The sequence below is a fragment of the Siniperca chuatsi genome, linkage group LG4, assembly GCF_020085105.1.
Source record: "Siniperca chuatsi isolate FFG_IHB_CAS linkage group LG4, ASM2008510v1, whole genome shotgun sequence".
NCBI classification, from domain to species: Eukaryota; Metazoa; Chordata; class Actinopteri; order Centrarchiformes; family Sinipercidae; genus Siniperca; species Siniperca chuatsi.
The window spans coordinates 25,328,472-25,351,301 of NC_058045.1; the positions used below are offsets into that span (position 1 = coordinate 25,328,472).

The window sequence follows — 22,830 nt, forward strand, 5'->3', positions numbered from 1 at the left end:
CCATTTGTCTGGCTGAGGGGCAGCTGCTTTGTAGCACCGAAAGCTCTCCACATTGGAACAGAACAACCCGAGGGCACAAAGCACTTCACTGGAGCACAGTGAGACAGTCAACACCTGTGGGAGATCCACTAAACACAGGTTACCTGAAATCACTTACACGAATGCACGATTACACATAGCAACAAATTACAATGTTGAGAGTTTCTTCGGAAATTAATTACCAGTGGTAAATTATACATGTCAAAATGAATGGCCAAATGATATTTACGACAGAATATACATGAGTACCAAACATGTCTCATGATGGAGAAATTAAATTTGAATTAACTAATCATTTTTTGGCCTTGAACATGATTGAAACTCCATTTAATAATGGAGAAGGAATGAGACCTATAGATTGTACATGTGAACATGAGACCTGCAAAATCGATACATATAGAAAAACCAATACAAGAGTAAGAGACACACATAAAATCAATATGGCTGTCAAAAACCAATCTTTCCAAGTAATTCTCTATCTCTCTGTCCTCTGATCCTCTCCTGCTAGCTAGCTATGTTCCCCAATCGCATACCTGCTTAACTGATACTGAGAGAATGTTAGACTACCGTGTACAGTGCTGCCTGAAATCTTTACATTTGCAGTTTTCAAAAAACGTAATTGCATCATAATCTCTGCCGGAGACACCACAAGTCTTGCCAATTCAAGAAGGCAACACACGTGCTGACAGCAAAGTTACCAGGAGGAACAGTCAACACAAAGCAAGATAGCGTTAGCAGCAAATGTTATTTCCAACTGGCCCCAACTCCTCCCGGTTACTGAAGTTATGTGCTGTTTACTTACAGAGACATGCGTTACTGAAAATACTCAATTCACAAGGATGACACTGACCCAGGAACTGAGGTAAACAATATAGTCAGCAGCATTTTAGTAAAAACAAATCCTCCTTAGGGGCTAGCTAAAAAGTTATCAAGCGTATTACTGCCTGTGTTTACGATTGTTGGTGTGGCAGAAGACATCTTTTTCTGGGACGTTTCTGATTCAGTATTTGAAATAAAAATTGAGCAGATAATTCATTTATTTGAATCACATTGTAGCCACATCAGTGGCATGGCTATATGGATAGTATAAATAAATAACAAATAAAAGTGTATATTTATTTATAGAGCACTTATCAAAACAAAGTACAAAATGCTTCACAGAGAGAGAAATAAAATACCACAGTGAATGATAAAATACATAAACAAAACAATAAAATAAACAGACAGCTCAGGTAAGATTAGGATATGCTTTCCGATAAAAATGTGTTTTGAGAAGATTTTGTCTAATAGAAGACACTGACTAGACAACCTAATTTCTTCAGCCAAGTTGTAACAAATGTTAAATTGATAAACCAATTGATAACAAAATCTCTGATTGGACAAGCTTAGTGATATGTTTCTCAAAACATAAATTGCTATCAAAAAGGACACCAAGATTTCTTGCAAGAGGCTTGATATGTTGTGAAAGGTGGCTAGTAGATGGCAGTATTTTGTTTTGTGATATGTTGGGGCCCAATAACAAGGATTTCAGGAGTTGAGCTGAAGAAAATTTATCGACATCCAATTTTTGTCAGACAGGCAGTCCTGCAGAGAACTCAGTGTACTGTACTAAGGACAGGGAGGTACAACTGTGTCATCTGCATAACAGTGAAAAGAAATACCATGTCTGCAAATGACATCACCCAAGGGGAGCATATATAAGGAGAACAGCATTGCTCCCAGAATTGAACCTTGAGGCACAGGTAATGTTTGTTAGTCGATCCTCTTTGGTCCAGACTGAAATATTTCAACAATTATTGGATGGATTGCATGACAATTTATACACAATTTGTAGACATTCATGGTCCACAGAGGATGAAGACTAATGACTTTGGTGATCTCCTGTCTTTTTCCTTTGCGCCACCATTTGTTTGACATTGTTGGCTTTTAGTGAAATATCTCAATACTGAATGAATTGCTATGAAATTTGGTTCCTATTCCCTCAGGATGAATTGTAATAACTTTGGTGGTGCCAAAACTATTCATCTATCCCCAACATCAGGTCAAAATTTTAAATTGTCCAACACTTTTGACCAAACACCTGTACAAGTATTGTCATTCTCATTAGCCTTAGTACTTTGTATTTGGTGCTAATTAACAAATGTTGCAAACAGGCAAAAATAAGATGGCGAACATGGTAAACATCAGTATGTTAGCTTTCCATTATAAGCATGTTAGCAAGCTGACATTAGCATGTAGCTCAAAGCAACACAGAGTCACTAGCATGGCTGTATTCAACATTTGATGTTGATATAAATTCTAAAACCCGGTCCAGTGTTTTACTTTTATAATACAAAAAAGTAGTCACAGCAGTTTGACTTTATAGGACAGAGCTGTTTTGATGAGAGGAAGTGCTGTGTGTCCTCTTCTGAATTCATTTTTAAAATCTGCAGAGCATCATCCTGTCCTCCACTCTGCAAAAATCCTCAGCCTCCTCCAAAAGGCTCAGGCCTGAGCCACTATAAAGATATAAGCAGTACATTGAAAGATTGGGATGTAGGATATCCTTCAGGCCAAAGGCATTGAACAATCAAACGCTTCTTTGAAACTTGATGGTACAGAAAGGCTGGGAGGATCTGAAGGGAGGGAGGGGTTGCTGAACAGCCTTTGGGCGACCGCAAGCTGCTGCAGGCCTCAGATGGCAAAGAGCGACAGTATGTGGCAAACTCACACATCTTAGATAATCTTCCCAAAGCAAAAGGCAAGTGTCTTTAGTCTGGAAAAACGCCTTCTGCATTTGTGCCATGTAGTGTAGAGCTCTGACAGCTTTTCTCTTTGGGGGAGATTATCCAATACAAAAGTGGTGGATAGCAGCAGTGGCACAACGCTGGGATGAGCTCAGGTGCTCCTTCACATTTTTCTTTGAATGTTAAGAAAATCAATGCCATTCAAATCTGGGTCAGGGCCAGCAGTTACTTGTGTTTGCTAATGTTAATTTTGAGTCCTACAAGGTTTTCTACATCATTTACAGTGAATCCACTATGATCAATTCATGTCAGCAATAACAAATAATCATTGAGGTAAATAGTTATTACAACTTCGATCTTATATTTAGAGTTTTGGTCATGTGTCTACGAGTTATGCTTATACTGCACTCACTAAAGTAATTGCTGATATCTGGGAATGCGACAACATTGCTACACAAAGTATGATTTGGCAGGAGCACAAGCAGTCAAAAGACCTGTCTGGTTGTAAATGAACAGTTTAGCCAGATAATCAGAATCAAAATGTTGGAGGTCAAAGTGAAAGTGAGCACACCTGACATGTCAGTAATAATCCCTCAACAACTTGGCAACACTAGTTCATTCATCACCTGCGGCGAAACACGTTAGTGAAATAAAGAAGATTCTTTCAGTTAGTCAGCTACTGTTGCCGAGTTGTTCTTTTCACTTTTATCTCTCTATTGTTAGCTCTATAGTAAATGCAAAAAAAAATCTAGATGAGAGAGGAGAGGAGCTGATCAAAATGTTGATACACTCATCTGGGTCGCCTTCAGTGATTAAGGCGCATTCACAGCAATAAAGTGATTTGAATGATTATAGGGCTAGTGCATTAATAATTCAGTAATTTACATAGGATTTATAATTTTTTGTTTTACTACCATCATTATGACAATCACCAATTTCACCATAACCTGCTAGATTGATAGAACTGCAGAAAAATGAAAGAAAGTTTTTCTAACTTGGGGGTTTGTTTGAAGCAGATCATCTGATTGCTTGTGTTTCTTGCCCTGTCTTTTCAGCGACATTACCATGTTTACAGATCTCAGCAATTAACTTTGTGAGTAGAATGTTATCATAACAGATAGGAATGATGGCAAAAACTACAAAAACAAGATCCAAGTTGTAATAAACTGGAAACCTCTTTAAAGAGCATGTTTCTCAAAATGCAAGAGCAGAGAGCATTATTATAATGCCTGTTAAACTTAGACAAAATGCAACAAAAACCAAGAAGGTCTAAAAGCTTTAACATCTGCTTATTCCAGCTTTAAAAAAAAAATCACAGCTTTTACAGCTTCTCACCTTGATGCAGAAGTGTACTCCAGGATGTGTCAGTACGGTGTGACATCACTGTTAGGTGTGGTTACAGGCATGGGCGTAAGAAGCATTGAAAATGTGGGTGGGACAATCTAACAGGGGTCTGGGGGTCCTCCCCCAGAACAGAGTAGATGTCATTTATTGTATTCTGGTGCCTTTCAACGGGTGGTTTGACACATTTATCTGGCTATACTAGCATGAGAAAAATTATGGGTAAATTTTGTAATTTCATCCAGAGGAAGTGGTTGGCCCCAGATCACATATTTGAAGATATTAAAAAGTAAAAAATACAGAAATTGATTCGATCACTTCAATTCAGATCTTTAATAATAACCACTCATCATTTATTTAAACTTCAGTATCTCTTTGTGCTTGCATGCAATTGCAATTTCTGTTAAATGAATTTCTTCAATGTTATGAAATCAATGAGTAAACTGGAGAGGACAATTGTAGTCAAAGTGCCCCTCTGCATTCTCCAATAAACTACATGCATCTTCCAATCATTTCTACTGCTATGAAGAATCACCAGGACCTGAGGCCTGTGTCTCAAAGCTAGATTATGCTGTTAGCCAGTTAACTTGGTGGCTTTGTCTAAACACACATTTTTACACACATAAAACTGCTACCAAGAGGGTTGGTTAGCTAGCATTAGAGCTTCTTAACAGTTAGCTACAGTTAACAATGACTTCTATCACCAGCAGCTCAGCTTTAACATTTTTGTTGTTGTTGTTTTTTACACAAATAGCGTCATATACCGTACCTGGTGAAATGTCATGAAGGTATGAAAAAATAAATCCAATCCTATTGGTTAGAGCATATACACTAGACATCAACAATTAGATACAAGTCTAATCTCACGAATCTGCTGTGTGATCCGCAAAGTACAGGTTATCTCAACAGGGCAACAAGAGCCTGTGTTAGTAGAGAAGAGCCTCAGGGCAGAGATTAGTCCTGGTTTGTATCTGTACAACTTGTACAATTTTGAGCAACAGCAGACTACGGGCTAGACCCATACAGGCATTTTCCCATGACCTCGATGATAACCTTTTCCCACCAGGAAGCGATCCTGCGTGTGACCTGAAGCTATTTAGCAGGAGGTTAACGGCTGTACATCTTCCTGCTGTCTGCAGGACTGCAGTCAGCATGCTTCATATGACTGAGAGCAAACATGACAGATTCAGGAGACCTGAGGTAACAGCGAGTAAAACAGACAGATTCATCTGCTGGAAAATTCCCCGTTCCGACAAGCCATCGTCGCTCAACCATGCCTACCTTGTGACTGGCATGTGAAAAGCAGTGTATCACAACAAATCAATCAGTCCACAATCACTGCAGCAGAGCCACATAACAAAAGTATCAGAAAGTTGTGTCCACACTCCTACAAAAGAGTTTACACTAAGCCTGAGGGGATTGAAGAGCAGACTACTGCTGCTGGTGTCTGCTGGTCTACAGACACTAAGTGACAGTGACAAATGTGTCTGTCTGTCACTAAGTCTGTGACAATGTAAAAATACAGAAATTGACAAAACAGTCATCGTTATCTCCATGTCACAGCTTCATCTACACATGCGCAAATAAAGGAAAAACACACAGCTATGACAGGAAAGTGGAGAGCCTAAACACAAAAACAGAGATGAGCTGTTAGCGCAGATGATGATGATAAAAACAAAAAGTACATGGATAACTGCTTCCCAAAACAAAAGTAAATGTTTTCGATGTGAGTTTTGTCCGTCCAGAGGCAGCAGCAAAGCCCTCTTTCTCTGCAGGACAGCCTGAGGGGGAAGATACATCAGTCTCAGATTCAGGCACCAAAGGTGACCAGTGACCAGAGGCAGATTTGTGTCATGGTACATTTCATGCCCAGCAGGCCCCTGTTGTTTGAGAAACATAAAAATGAACCCTTCTCAAAATAAATCTTCAGGACAATAGCAGAGAATGTATGCTGCAGGCCATGTCGGTGGCTCAGTGGCTGTAGACACTTGCTGTCTCGCACCAGCCCTGCCACTCTGCATGACCTGATGGAGCACTGCTCACTGCTGCTCAGGAGACTGTTTGGATTTCACTCTTAAAAGGTCCAGTGTGTAGGATTTAGCGGCATCTAGCCTCACCCTCCCCTTCCAAGCGTGTAGGAGAAACTATGGTGGAAACTCGCGTAAAAAAGTGAACAGCCCTATCTAGAGCCAGTGTTTGGTTTGTCGGTTCTGGGCTACTGTGGAAACATAGCGGTGCAACATGGCGGCCTCCGTGGAAGGGGATCCACTCCATCTGTAGATATAAACGGCTCATTCTAAGGTAATGAAAACACAACGAGTGAGTAAAGTAAGAAAGAATGCAACTATAATTGGACCGGGACATGCTAGCGCTAGTCATTCACAATAGCTCCCTGAGCTTCTTTCCGTACTGGGCTGTTTACCTACAACTGACATTTTGTTCTCCGGATTGTTTATTCAAAAGACGTATTTGTACATCGACTCCTGTCTCGTAACTGTCTGCAAACCATTGCTTTTCGGTTATCTTTTGGTTTTAATAACACTGGATGGTGCAATACGGTTTATAAGCTACCATTGCTTCCTCCATTCCATTTTCTCAAAATGTCAGCACTGTCAAGATGGTCTGCTATTGGTTAACGGCGCAGATTCAGAGAACAATGTGTGCAGATTTGCTTCGCCCATACAAGTTAATCCACTAATTGAGGCAATTCTATTACAATTAATTTATTTGGCTGCAAAATTTAGCCGTTTTAAATGCTGTGGTACCACCCGACCACAACCAAGATGTGATTTAAAAACATTTATAAATGCTTTAAAAACACTTTCAATTCTTAAAAACTTATTTTTTAACAAAGGTGAAATGTCATAAAATAACTAAAGGGTAAAACATGACTAAAAAAACTAACCCACAGAGAGCTTGAAGAAAAGCCTCAGGGTACATTTCACCAAGTTTCCATCAGTGCAACGTGGACAACAATAGTTAGAGCTCAGAAAGTTGGCTGCATTTCCCTTGTCACTCTGTGACGATTTTATCCCAGCGTGGAGGGAAATCTGACTGTGTGTGTCCTCCCTATGAGCTGGAAGCTGGTATTTAGCTGCAGGGCAGCAGAAGTGAAGGCGCAGCTACAGTCTGGGAAGCTGACAGCGAATCTCCAATGATATTAGCAGGATGGAAAGACAATAACTGTGGCAGAATTAGGAACAGCAGGGGGCAGTGGATGAAAAAGATGAATTATATATGCAATGGTATATGCAATGAAACCTACACACAGTATATTATTTATATATGAAAATACACCATATGGCACCTGATCTGTTTTTCTTACTAAGACACGCATAAAACTGTTAGAATTATGCATGTGTAGACTAGAGCTGGAATGAAAACACACCTATTCACACACTTTTATACATACAGTAAACACTTCCTGTTGGGACCAGTTCACAGCTGCCTCATGAGACGCTTAGAGTCCACCATAGATCAACCCATCCGACACCAAATTCACACAATCTACACATAGTCACACAGATTAAAAAATAAAATCGTGCACTGAAATTCAAATACAGCAACAAAGCTCAACAATATGATCAGTGAGCAACAGCAAACTACATACAAACACAGACTAAGAAGAGATATCTTTTTACTGGACATTTACACAGCTAAGTATATCTCAGTGGTCAACTGTCTGTCAGGTTCATCACTTGCCACGTTCAATTCAATTCAATTCATTTCACTTTTCCTATAGAGCAGGTCTAGACCATACTCTTCATAATATTATTTACAGAGACCCAACAAATCCCACCATGAGCAAGCATTTGGCGACAGTGGTAAGGAAAAACTTCCTTTTAACAGGCAGAAACCTTGGACAGAACCAGACTCAATGGTGGGCGGCCATCCGCTGCTGCCATGTTAGGTTTTGGCATGAAAACACCTTTGTACTTATTCATAAAACTAAAACTGTTAAGGACATTTTCATAATCTGAGATTGTACTCTATTGCATGCAAAATATCAGAAAAATCAAACAAGGTTGTGTGCACAACTCTGTCACCTTAAAGGTACCCTGTGGAGTAGCACTGTGAAACAATGTTTTTGTGAGCGGGACACTGTTTTGTTCGTATCACTTGCAGGCAATGCAATACACATTCCTAGTGCCCATGCTGTTCCACTGTAGAGGTGGTGGTAATATAGAAGAAGAATGAAGAAGACAGCTAACTAGCAAACAAAGCAGGTTTCGAAATATTTACAAAAGTTTTATGTGAACATAAATGTTTGTTAGGATTCAAGGACAAACACCATGCATTGTGGTGAGAAACACTGAATGTAAATATAACTTATATATAAAACTTGTTTACAAAGAAAACTCCACAGGGTACCTTTAAAGCAGTACTAACTTTTTTGCTACTTGGGGACAGCAGAACAAGCTCTGAACACAACACTGACATATTATACCTTTCTAAAGTTGATGCAGTGAATATGTTACACATCCAGCAACAATAGCATTAATTTCCTGTTTCTGTCCAAATGGCAGATCAAAGTCCAATTTTCAATCTTCTTTCAGCTTTGTTGTCATATCTGCCAATGCCTGAGGGAAATATCTGGCTCTTTAGCTGCTAAATGTTCACCTGCTACTCACTTACTTTGTCTGTCTGTCGTTTGGCTCTTGGCAGGTAGCATACAGTGGGTTTCTCAGGATGTCTTTTTTGAAAACAGCTGCTTTCTGCTGCTGAAAATGGGGTTGATGAGAATGCTGAGACAATAAAAATGCGGGCCATAAAAACAAAAACGAGCGATGACCAGACTGTAATGTTCCTTAAATGAATACATGAAACAAACATAAATGCCATATTTCCATCATGTTTTCTAGATTTTTTCCAACCATTTGAGGTTTGACTCAAAGCCCTCTGATAACTACGTCATATCGCTGCGGCCTTCTCCTTATCTCAATGAACCAGCACCTAATATTCAAATAACAGCAGTGGATGGAAACGCACATAAGATTTTATGGTACATTTTTGATCAATTTTATTTTTCTGAAAATTCGGTTAAAGATTTGCGCTACATTTGGATGGAAACCTGGCTCCTAATCACAGCCACTCATAGCAAAGCAGGTTCTCTTGTAACCACACAACCCAGAAAATGTTTCCATTATAGAAAATGAAAAGAAAAATGGGGAAAAATGCAGATGAGCTGCTGATTATTCACCCGACTCCCTCCCTGTACTCAACTTAGTAATACGTCTTCTGCAAGTTATATCTACAATATGGCATTGACATCCCTGTAGCCTGTCCATGCCTGAGAACACCTACATTAAGAAGAGACCTGACAACAAATGTGTCAGGCATTTTCTGCATCTCCCAGATGATAACTTTATGAACCTTATATTCTTCCCCAAGCCCCCCCAAGACTGTAGCTGTGGGGCAGCACCCAGGAAAGCCTCCCTGTGGTGTCATAATGCAGCCTCAGGGAAATACACTGTGCGATTTAGAAGACAGTGAGTGACAGTGGCAACTTCACTGAGTGTTAGATTCCATGTTGGACACATCGTGTGTGAAATGTGAACAGGCTGCCGCCGTGAGAAAGTCATCTTGTACTAATGATGACATGTATGCAGCCAGGCAAAAACTGGAGGAGAACTTGTGTGTGTGAGCACAAACACGCACACAGTTTTCAAAACACACCCACTTCACAAAGGCACACATAAGAGCACAGCACACACACATACCTTCTTACACACTTCCTGCTTATGGGATGAGACAAGTGTATGCATGAGTGGCTGAATTAGCAGCTTGCTGTGTTTGGGATTTGGAAGAGATGTGTGTGTGTGTGTGTGTGTGTGTGTGTGTGTCATGTCTCGTGTGTCTGTGTGCATGAGTTGTTCATATTTCAGTCTGCACATGTATGTCAGGTCAAACCCACAAACCACTGCACGGAGTCTCTGTGGTGAGGGTTAAGCCCATTATGAATCTCCTGTGGGTGTGTGTTCATGTGTGAACAGTGACAGGGTGGCTATTGACTGCCATATAAGCACAGTCCCCCTTTTTAATGAACCACCCTGCTTGCAGCTCTCACAGGACCATCAAAGAGCTCAGAAGCCTGCTTTGCATTTCCAGCCAAAGTACCTGCACTTATGGACTCGCTATGTGTTTAACATGGACAACTAAAAAGAAGAGTTATTTTGAAAAGCAGGAAGTATTCTGCTAATGCAGTTCGACATGTTATTAAATCATGACAAGTCCTGTGTGTAATTCTAATGTTTTAAACATACAATCAAATCAGCTACCAACGAAGTTATAAAGCAGACTCAAATATGTGGCATACTTTGCTTTGATATTTAGTTTATGGTAGACGATAGAGGAAAAGCATTTACCAAAAGAGCACTGTATGTTGATTACTTTAATGGGAGACACATTTAATTCACTGAGTTAGCGGATTTTTTGATTTTTGTTCATTTTAGTCTAGTTTTGGTAAACAAAACCTATAGACATTTTAGTCTAGTTTTGTGTTTCTCTGTTTCTCTTTTGGATTTATGTTTGCTTTAGTTGGACTGCTTATCTGTTTTTGTGTGACTCCTGTCCGCCTGTATCACTGTCCCCTTTTATTTAATTACTTATATTGTACCCACCCTGTCTGGACGTCTGCATTTGGGTCCTACTCCCGCCTGCTTGATTCCCTGGCTTGACTAGCATACAACAACAGCTGTCACCATCTTTGATGCGTATTATCTCTGCGGTAATACAACAGGCTCACTCTCCTTCGCCAATCCAGTTGTCATTCCCAAACAGTTTGAACAGAGCTGCTCGCGCTCTCTTGTTCTTGCTTCCTTTGTATTGTAGCTACTTGTGCTCTCTACTACAGAGCAGCGTGACCATTCAGAAGCTGGATTCACTTACCTGTTCACAAAAATACAGTTCACTGTCTGGTTTTAGCTTGAGATGAACGGTTAAAACGTCAGATAACATCAGTGCAAAACTATCCTTTTACATTATTGTGGAGTTTTCAGTTATTGAGTCACAGTTCATTTAGTTTTTGTCTTGTTTTGTCGTGGAAAAGTGGTCATCAACAAATTTCTTCTCTCATAGCTTTTGGTTACGACATTAACACTGACTTTTGTCCCCTAGGCTAAATAAACAAATACATTTTTAAAAACCGTCAAATCTGTTCACTCCAATGACACGCCTTTACGAGACATATACAGTATATATACAAAAAGACGATCGAAATTTAAAAGCGTGCGACCAACAGGAGCTGGGTCACAGGACCGAGTGACCTGTGAACCGTTTCATGGCCAGTACAGACCTCTGTACTGGTTGAAACTACAGTGGAACAGATTTTAATGCATTTTTTTATATGTGAAGGGGCAAGGTCATGCTAAAATTGGGTGTTAAGCTGCTTTTTAACTTTATTGATTGAATTAGTTAAGTTACGTCTGGCAGTTTTACATTGCTGAACTGACTATGAATACAGAAAAACACCTTAACTGGAGACAGACTTCAGCTCAGCGAGCAAGAAACTTTTGTTCTAACACACTGAGCAGGTGTGACCAACCAAGCAAGAAGGATGAATGTGGATTTTGGCAGCTTTTGACACAACCTGATGATGGTTAACTTGCAAATGAACTTTTAAGAATTTAATCTCAGAAAATCTGGCTGGACTTCTGTTGCCTTAAATGGGCTTTGACACAATCTAAACTGAAACTCAGAGTAGTAAATGAAGTTTGTGATAACTAATAACATATGGGACAAATAATGTAAAAGCAACTGAGGAATTGTGGTATCTGTGCTGTGCCAGCTGCATCCACAAAGCCTTTTTGGATACATTTAATGTATTTTTTTTACAAAGACAATACTTAGAGGTACCAAATGTGTCTACAGAGCCAAAATGCCAAGAGGTGGATAGTGTGTCTCCTACTGATAAGTTTCTGATCATTTTATATCCAAGATCAAATCTTGCAACCCCAAAACTATGGTACTATTGTTTGTGTTTATGCATAAATCCATTCAATTAAAGATAAAAAAAAGAAAACCATACAAGCAGTTAGAAATGTATTGACATTTTTTGTAAAAATCTCTGAGGAATACAAAACAAGAAGGAATAGTTTCCGATATTGGCCCAAATAAAAGATGAGCTTTCTTAATATTAAATGAAAGTTTATCCAAAGTGTACACAGTCTCTGGTGATCAGATTTAAATTGATAATGTCTCTGTTAATTAAATAACTGATGCTGTTATTCATGAATGTCTTGTGATTCAAGAATTGAGATTGAAGGCTGTTGATGTTCTTGCACAAACATTCTTTTGGTTTGCCTTATGTCACAGTATGGCATAACATTTTTAAAAGGACATTCAGCTGCTGAGACCTTAAACCCACTTCCACACAATGTTTCAAAAGCAGTTTCATTTCAACAGTTCTGAGCCATGCCCCTGGAAAAATCAACAGAGCTGCTTTCTAGTCTGGTTTCAGTGCAGCAGAGACACAAACTCCTGTCTGAATCCATCTTGGCCTTGAGTCTTGTATTTCTTGCTTTGGGAAAAACTGCATGTACAGTACAGCATTGTCGGGTTGGTTATGAGTAATAATCATGGTCATCCATGTAGGCTTCCTGGCAACTGCAGGCTTCCTTCTCAATGTCCCTATTGGACACCATCAATACTGTACATTGAGTCAATAAAATTGACTCAAATTTTTTTTGTCTGAACTGAGCCTCCCATTCAGCACACCCTTCCCTGTATATCACCCTATAAAGCTCTACCAATCAAATACTTTAAATTACAGATGGTTAAAGCTGGAGTGCGAAACTTTTGTCTCCCCCTTCTGGCAGTGAGAGTAATTACACAAACACTGTCGACGTATGCTGATGCTGTACGCCTAAAGTGACTTGTGTTCAGAAACAGTTACAGAAAAATTTCCACAGTTCCAAGACAATAATCCATTATTTAGGCAGAGGAAATGTAATAGCTACAGAGCCTACTCCAAATATTTTACCAACCTGTCCAAGAGCAGTAACGTGACATGTGTGTCTGCCCTCAGTCTCTTCTCTCAGTGCTCTCCAACAAGGAAAAGCTAAAGCTACACCAGTGGTTATGCATGTTTGTCCTCGCCGTCGATCACTTTCATTTTTTGACTGTAGTCCTTTACTCCTAGTTGCTGTAGCCTACTCCGTCACTACGGTTGCTCCAGAGCCATGCACAGAGAGTTTCGTCAACTCTTGGCATGACTGCATACAATGTTGCCAAAGCATATTAACACAAACTAGACAATCATAATAAACAAAATAAATAATAAATAATGCTCAATAATAAACGTTCTCTCCAATGGAGAGCAATGGCAGATCGTGGAGCTCTCTACATGGCTCTGCGTTGCTCTCCGATTCTGCTCTGGCAAACCAAACCAATCATAGCTGGTTAGTGTGAAATGCATCATTACCGATGCGCCAGTGCGGGAATGTCACCACAGACACCAGATTTAAAAACTCAGTATACTACAAAATACAGAGAGATTTACCTGGTGGTTTATCAGCACTGTGTGAACTCGTTTGGCAACAAGGGCTTGAATGTAATGGACGTTCATTTATATGTAAAAGTCCCGCACTCTAGCTTTAATGTATAGGGCTAGGGCCATGGTTGGAGTCTAGACTTCTAATCTTAACAAAGGAGGCAGTGGTTTCTTGCAGCCTGAGGGCAGAAACACACAAAATACAGCACACTGGGCAGAGCTAGCTCTTAATCATTTTCTATTAGAAGCGGCGGATCACTTTCAAGGAACACGTAGGGAAAGCCAGCGGGTACAGATAGCAGGCGGTGCAGAGGGCAAAGTTGAAATAAATGAACTGTGACCTGGAAGAGATGGGGAAAAAAATGGCACGGTAACACTCACACCTGACAGCAAGATTGATTTACCTGCGGAGGTGACAGTGTTATTTATTGTATTGAATTAATGGTTCACAAAACACTGAAATTCCCGTCCATGCATAAAAATAGACATATCTGTGCACTGAGGCAACTACAGTATCTGGAATAATTTATAGGCTTAGTACAATAAATTACTATCTGTTGCCTTATTTTTTATTTACTTAAGTGATTAGATAAGTTCCACGCTTGCAGTAATGCCAAAACGAAACAGGAATGCACAAAAGAGACTTTCTGAGATTAGTCCCTGTGGCTCCTTGGTACATGGAATTGTTGACAAGGGGTCTAAAACAGTTATATTTTTGTCCAGTAAAATTTTACTTTTTCTAGGTCATCAGTTGGGCAGGTGAGGCAAAAAGTACATTTTGGATCCTGCCTCACAAATCTCCAACATCCAGTGACTGGGCTGAGATCCTCAGAAACATAACTTAATAATCTGCACACCGCTGTCAAGGATCAATGCAACCACACAGAGGAGGTGCAACAAAGTCATAGAGCTTTAATCTGAAGAAAGTAACACTTCTAGAATTGTGAGCGTCGCACCTCCTCCATCAGATAGATGAAAACAAGAATATAGAGGTGAATTTGTCGCTAAATTTTGACACCCATCCTGGCACCTTTCCTTTGAATTTCAGCGGTGTGAGAGTGAGAGTGAAGAAGGGGAGGTCTTTAACATTCACAGGAACAGAAGTCACTCTTGATTTAATATGTAACCCCTTTACCTCTAGGGATGATCCAGCAGTTTTCAATGTCCACCTGCATCAGTGTTTTTTGTTCTTCCTTGCTCTTTCTCTAAATTGCTTTATTTTGTATTATCCTCAGGCATCTTAGAGCACAACTGGCAGGGAAAATCCAGAGCAGAGAGCCAAAAAAGGATTGATTTCTCTGTAGAAACGTCCCTGTGCAACTGTGTGTTACAGTGTCATGACAGCCTCATCCGACTGATGTCAGGATGTTTACAGTGACAGTATTCTTCACGCAACGATACACAGGCTCTATAGGCAGGCGGTGACATCCGCATCAGATCTCATGCCACTGCCATGCATATTTGATGACACACTAGACACACGAGTTACACTGTGACACACACACAAACATACACAGACTCAGAAGTCCACCCTGCACGCTGCACACTCCTCCTCTTCAGCACACTGTCAACACGGATCAGCTTGCATTGACTCATAAAGAGACAACTAAAAATAAGACTTGCACTTGGCAAGATAGAAACAAACAATGCAGAACACGGATCAAAACACATCATCACATGTGAGGAGACAGATCCTCTGAAGATACATAAGACTAAGAGACAGAATCCATTTTGTGTCTTAATAATTATATAATTATTCACACTTAATCAGGTGTATCTCATATCTAAGCAGCCCTGCAGTGTGGAAATGAATGGCTGCAAACAAATGTGTTCAAATATGCACTTCATGACCTGAATCTCCTCCTCACTGAGCCTCTGCCTCAGCAACGTAACACGGCACCAGGCAGAGGGGACACCTGACACCTTCAGCAGAGCCAGGCCTTCTCATTTCTGCTAAGCTAACTAAATGGAAAATCCACCTTAAAACTGAATTTGGACATGTTGTTCCATATGGAGCCCCAAAGTGTTCAATAGTAAATAAATGAAATACATTATGAAATACATAATCATATGAATAAATAGAATCAAATATATAAATGAACCAATAAATTAAATAATATATGAAATTATTAAAAATAGAATAGAAAAATTACTTTTTCAAAAGTCTGTTTTTATTTCATAATGTTGTTTTTTCCCCAATGACATTTTTCTTTTATATGTTACATGATGTCACTCTTCATGACACTGGTGCTGTCACCAGTCACCACCGCCTCAGCCTCTCCCAGCAAGCTCAACAACCGCTACCAAATTCAGCCAGCTAGCTAATGTTAGCTAGAACAACAACAATGGCATTACCGTATATTTCCAACTACAAGACAATATTTCCTTCTGGAAATTACGTTTGAAAAACTAGATAATTAACAGAAGACATTCAGTGTAACACGGGCTACTACAGAGACTTTTCAATTATCATTTGCAGCCTTAATGTTGCTATACTAGCACGTTTTAAAAAGTCTGTTTATAGTCTGTTAGAGTTAGTCAGCTTTTGAAGTGTTTAGTTAGCCAAGTTTAAGTGTTTTAGAGGAAATAAATTCCAGACGAGTGAAAACGAGGTGAAATTGTCTTCGAATGTCTTTACTGCAGAAACAGACCAAGGACCGAGTCTGTCAAACTGTCAAGTCAGACAGTGTCACAGAGGTTTAGGACCTCAAAAAGATAAAAGACAGTCTGAAAAATGTTACCAGCGAAAATCCTTCTGACCGCTTCTGACAGTCAGAAGACTCTGAGAGGAGAGTGTGAGCATGTGACTGACAGACAAGCTACACGTATGTAGGATTTAGGTTCTGCTGAAGTATTTCAGGTTTCACTTTATAAGAGAAAAGGCTTCATGGTTGAGGACTCTATTCTCTTTGGACTTATAGTATCTCGGGATATATTTCCCAACAGGATTCATCTGAAGCCGTTTTGTATCCTCAAGAAGTCTTTTTCCAAAAACAGAAGAGTAACTGTAATCAGAGTTGTCTTATATTCAGGCCAATGTAGTAATTCTGAATCAACCAACTAGCTACTGCTGTAAATAAAAACAAACACGGCAACTAACCCTTCCTTTAACCCTTCCACTCTAAACAGCCAGCTAACTAGCCAGCTAACTAGCTAGGCAGTTTTGTGTGATAAATTATTTCTTTTAAGGAAAAGTGTCACTATGAAATAAAAACAGCCTTTGGAAAAAGGGGAGTTTTAAAATAAAACTTCTATAAGAAAACAAACTCCAATAAAAATCAGAATGATGAAATGATGTTTCATAATAATGAGTTGAATTTAAAAAACTAATTACATCGCAATTTATCACAATTTATTAGATTTTTTATATATCTTACTCATTTATTCATATGAGTATTCATATGAGTATTCATATAAGTATTAATTTAATATTGAACACATACTTCTATGATCGTTGTCAGTCAGTCTGAGGTCATGAAGTGATATAGATCTAATGCAGTGAATTGTGACAACATCATTGCATTTATAGAAGTACAGGAACATTTAGTGCTTGAGAGTATTAGCAATAGATTCATATAACACTCATTCAGATATTAGAATACCACTGAGTCAGCGCCCAGTTCAATGCCAGTAAATGAAAAAGTTTTTTTAAATCCATGTACACTTTATATTTTCTCTGCTGCCTACCTAACGTTGTATTATCCTCATTCAGACCTGCAAGTCGGTTCCGCAGTCTGGTCTTTTTGTATCAGTGACAAAGCATAAACACATAAACACATCAGCCCCTGGCTGATAATGTAATCTGGCACCAGCTCCGAGGACCTAGTGGAGTGGAGGAGAGGAGTGTGCCAAGCACTCCGGTGGCTAAATTTACTGACCGCTGTAACCCCGGAGCCTATGCAGATTCTATTAGCACTTCTGAACAGTTCAGTACACCATCAGTCTGCCATTCTCCATGTTAATGATGAGTGTGTTTTGTATCATACCAACACAACACTTTGAACTGTTAGGAGGATCCAAAGTGCTGCATTAGAAAATACTGACGGTAGTAAATCACAGACAGCTGTGTGTAAAGGTTTGCATCTTCTTAAACTGGCATGTCATCCTTTACCACAGTGGACAAGATATTGTCTTCTATTCATCTTTTCCCACTTGTAAGAAACTGATGCTGAATCAGTGGGATGTTACAAACCCCATCCGGAGTGGAAACAGAGTGCCCCCTGTTGTAGGGTGACACTGTGATCTAACAACTGTGGATTTTACTTCCCTTTATTACCTGAGCAACTGATACAATAGTATACAGTATAGAATGCAGGTACTTGAGCAGTAACTGATTGGCTCCATGTGAACATCATTGCTTGAATTAATTATTTAGCATCTTAAAAGCTGGGCACATACAGAAATCTAAATTAATTAGGACTAGAGGTTTAATAAGTACATGAAAGGCAAATATCATTCGCAGCCCGGCTGCTGTCTGTTTGAGGAATGAAATGTCCATTCATTTGCATATATTAAACATACTTTGTGTAAAATTACTGCTCAAGTATTACTTGTTGAATTCTATTGAGCATCAGCACCGGATTACTAGTGATCCTCAGTCTGAAGTCTCAGATTTAATCCATTTTTCCAATTATTTACAGTATGTATTTAAGAGTGTTTGGACATGGAATACTGATGCAAAGGCAAAAATGGCAACAAAAAAAGAAGATATGTTTCAAGGTTTATTGTCTTGAAATATCTGATGCAAAGTCTTATCTTTTTTGTATCTATGTACAAAGTTAAAATATAATGCACAAATCCCATTCACTGTAAGTGTAATAGTTATATCTGTGCCTGTAAGTGTCAGCAGTTGTGTATCTCTGCATCTGAAATGATGTTTTCCCTCTCAACAGTATTAATTCAGCTTCTCTGATTAGCAGCGTGTTCTCAACAAGCTCATCTGAAACAGAAAATGAATCCTGGATCAATGGTCTTTCTCGGAGATGTTTGATAAATTACGGCTCTTATCTTTCCAAGGAATGGCGTTCTCTCGCTGTCTGTCGGCATTATAGAAGAGCTCTCGCCGCGGAGCACTCCAGTGTTAATCATCTCGGCGCTGCGACAGAGTGCATATTCCTCCTGAATCCTACGTTCAGTCGTGTACTGTCCCATTTAGCTGAGGACAAAGGAAAAGTTTGTCCCACTTCTTAATGTGTGTTCACTCACTGATGTACAGCTCTGAGGAGGATAATTAAGACATGGAGGACCCGGGGGAATGCTAGTCCTGTGTGTATATCACTGGAACATTTTATCAATGAACAAAACCATCCTCTCCCACTGATAGTAAACAGACCAACACAAGTGCACATCTGCTGTCTGGAGGAAGATGTTTGCAAATTCTGAATGACATGAAAAAGTTTGTGCAACTCTGAGCTGAATAGTGTTGTTAGACAAATGACCTAATCTGATTTCTGAATTTAGGTTGGACTTTAAGAGTTGGCCAGAGAGGGCTATAAATGGGATGCGATGATGCAAATACAAATAGTTAAAATGGGACACGAACTGTCAATGGATTTGATGCTCTACTCACTTTAGACGTCACTCAAAATCCTAATTTAGCATTATGATGAACTAATTATCACAGTAACTGTGAGCATGATCACAAACAGCAGTCCCCCAATACAACAAGAACCAGCAGCCGAACTCAAAGTGTGTCTGCGTGGCACTTACAGCGACCTCCTCATACCTTATGGAAACTTTTGTGCACCTCTTTTGTCCTGTGAATACTTTATGTGGTATATAGCTGAAACAATTAGTTGAGTAATCCAGTAGTCGACTGACTGGAAATTAATCTGCAACTGTTTTGATAATCAATTATTTATCAGCTGCTTTAGCATTGCTCTCCTACATTGTGGGACTCACGTGGGACAGTTTAAAAAGACGATCGAGATCAACGCAGCAGAACCAGAGATATCGTCATTTTTATTCCACTCATTCTGGGACCTATGTTACCCACAATGCAACTTGACCGCCGACAGAGACTTAGAGATTCAGGTGTATTATGCTTGTAGCGGCGAATGTAGACTTGAGCTGCTAGCCTCCAGCAGAGATGAGGAGCGGGCTACAGAGGTCTGGTAAGCTCACTTCTTCACATCACTTAAGGCGATTTATCAGACATAACACAGCTCCCTCTGGAGACACAATAGGCTTTAGAGAACTTTTTCACATAGGCAGTAGTACTTCCCACGACTTGTAAACAGACTCTATGTATATTTTGGATTCTAATAAAATAGTTTTGATTAACAAGTTGCGATTCGCTACGCGTGAACATTTTAGACCACCAGCCTCCGCTTCACAACAATGTGAGCATGATGATGGAGATACATGCCTATCTGGCTGTATCAGTCCCGCCTCCACATGCTCTACATGAATGTCTGTGTGTGTGTGTGTGTGCTCTCAGCTGAGAGGTTGTGTCCTGCCGAGTAGACAGCGGAGAGTCGTCTTCAGTGTTGAATATTAGCAAAATAATTGATAAACACATTAAGAACTGCATTGATTGCACAGACAAGGGGACATCCTCATTGGACGGGCTACTTCGGAAAACAGCGGTGGCAGCAACTTGACGGTTGTGCAGTAAGCATTAAAAAGTCCACTGAAAGCCCTGGATTTTCCATATACACCACACAGACGTTTACAAACTATACAAACTATTGTCAGATGCCCCAAATCATGTTTTAAAAATGAAATATGATGTAATGGAACAGTAATATACAGTATATGATCAAGTATATATGTTTTTCCACATCATGCATTTTACATTAGCATTAGGGCCAGCTAGGGGCCCCCTAGCTACTTTCTTCCCCACTGGTTGCAGCCCAAATACAGAATGTTACACTCAGAAAAATCCCTATAAAAGGGAATAATAGAATATCTGGCTCTTGTGTAATATGATTTGCTTATTGTTACTCGATGTGGATGTTTCACTGTGCAGAATGATGTATGTGCAGAACTGAACACTAGAAGGCTGTTTTCACATCCCTCTGCTGAAGGGGGAAAGTTTCTCTGTGATCACATTAAATCAGAGTTTAAGAAGTGGAGTACAAGCAGGATTTGTGACATCACAACGAGTCTGGAGGCAAATTGTGGTCCAGCATGCAACTTGAAACCTCCTGTGCACATATTGTGTCCCATATATAAACTTTTGAAAGAAACAATATTTTCATATTCATCAATTCAGGATTTTCCAATGAGGAAGAAAGGGTGGATGTAATTTTAAGAAGTTTAAACTACTTAATTGTTTTTATGGAAAATCCATCGGACACAAATTATTATTCAAAGCAGTACAATCTTATATCTCTTCAAGCATGTTGGGGGGGATCTTTAACTCCAGTGGTATTACTATGATATACTTTAATTAGTAATCATGTTTTGTTGGATTCTTTTTCAAAAAGCAGACTTCACTTCAATAGCAGTAATATCAAATAACTGAAGTGGACTAATTATGGGACAATTAGGGTTCACGTGTGCTGAATTGGGGAAACATTCAGGGCTGATTAACGAATATTTTGATCAACTGTTTATTATTTTTCCGATTGACTGATTAAACGTTTAGTGTATCAGACGTCAGAAAATAGTGTAAAACGTCTATCACAACTTCCCAGAGCCCCGGGCGACAACTTCAAATAGCTTGTTTTGTAGGACTAACAGTCGTACGGCAAAATGTATTCAACTTACAGTGTTATAAAACTGATTACATTTGGATGTTTTGCTTGATACTATCTTTAAAAGATAAATCGATTATTGACTAATTGACAAATTCCTAGCCTGTGTATAATATTCCTACAGGGAGTTAAGGTTGAGGTGTTGGTGATCTACAGTGAGTTTATAATAAACTATATAGCTATTATTACTCCTACTTTTCTGGTTCAGTCTGCTTTTGCCACGTGATGACTTTAGAGAACAACTTTCACCAGAACACCGTGCTGCGCTGACCTTTGATGTGCTCGTTGACGACGCTCTCCAGCCGGTCCAGCCTCTCGATAATCCTCAGGGTTTCCCCTTTACTGTCCTCCTCCAACTTTCTCTCCGCCTCGCCGCCGCTCTCCGCAACTTTGGGACCCCCGTTGGCCACATAGTTGGTGATCCAGCCGACATACAGGAGACACACGATGTTGGTCATGCCGCTCAGGATCACACATGTCGACACCAAAGTTTTAGTTCTCCTTGTGCACAGCATCGCGACATCCCTCCATGGGCTCCTTGATCCCGACGCGCGCAGGCAGGTGGATTGAGGAGAAGACGCACTCGAGAAATGTGTCCAAATATAACTACAGCGATGAGATGCTGTGGAGTCAGTCCGCCACTGCGCTCTCAGGTCCCGGCTGAGGCATTCCTAAATCCTCCGGAGGTTTTAAGCGCTTTACCCTGCCGTAATAATATTTTTTCTGATAATAATACTAAGAAGGAGAGTCCCTGCTGAGCAGCCGGCGAATCAAGCTGCGCTCAGCCGCTGCAAATTTGTCAGACGCAGCGCTGCAACCCCCCCGCCCGCCAGCCTGTAGTCCTCATACAGCCCAATAGGAGGGCAGGAGGCGGGCTCCCTCGCAGCTAGAGTACACGGAGGAGGGTGGGGGTAATGCGAGGAAGCTGAAACTGCATCGACCCGGACAGTGATGGATAGGCGCGGTGAGGTCATTGAAATGAAACAGGTGCGTTTATGTAAAGACTGGACTATGTGTCATCAGTGTCTTTGGGGGTGTGTGTGTGCGCGTGCGTAAATTAGTGTTTGTGATGTAAACCACGTGTACAGATGTATAGGTTTGTCTGTGGTATGAAGGTGCGTGTAGTTTTGTGAGTGTGTTCAAACACTGTGGATTCAGTTGTGGAACAGCAGACGTAGCTGCCGCACCTCTAAGGGACTGTAGGGAAAGGGTTAAAATGATTAGCATGCTATGCATTTTTTCTTCTGGCTGGAGGGAGTCTTACCTTTTTGGGAGAGAAAGGGAGGGTCTTAACTTTTTCTTTGTATCCTTTATTTCCAACAGTTGAAAATGAGCCTTCTGACTAACTAACATTGGCATGTTTACAGTGATGCTGATTATTGTGCATTGTCCCTGCACAATAAAGTAGGCTAAATAAAATAAAACAAACAAACAAAAAGATGAAGATAAATATACCAACAACAGCAAACACACTCTCAGAAAGTAGGAGAAAATTATAATATGATTTTTTAAAAAGCTAAACACCACAAAAGTA

The 22,830-nt window shown here is 39.9% G+C and overlaps 1 protein-coding gene across 2 annotated transcripts in view; it reads right to left on the reverse strand.

Moving 5' to 3' along the window:
* Nucleotides 1-22,226, reverse strand: part of galnt18a (UDP-N-acetyl-alpha-D-galactosamine:polypeptide N-acetylgalactosaminyltransferase 18a) — a 163,054-nt gene extending 140,828 nt beyond the window's left edge. Inside the window, exon 1 of one of the 2 annotated variants that reach the window (XM_044193845.1) lies at nt 21,568-22,226. In XM_044193845.1, coding sequence (XP_044049780.1) covers nt 21,568-21,811 — 244 coding nt within the window. In that variant the 5' untranslated portion in view covers nt 21,812-22,226. The remainder of the gene's footprint in view (nt 1-21,567) is intronic. The other variant, XM_044193846.1, reaches the window with a different exon arrangement.
* Between the last annotated feature and the right edge of the window lie 604 nt (nt 22,227-22,830).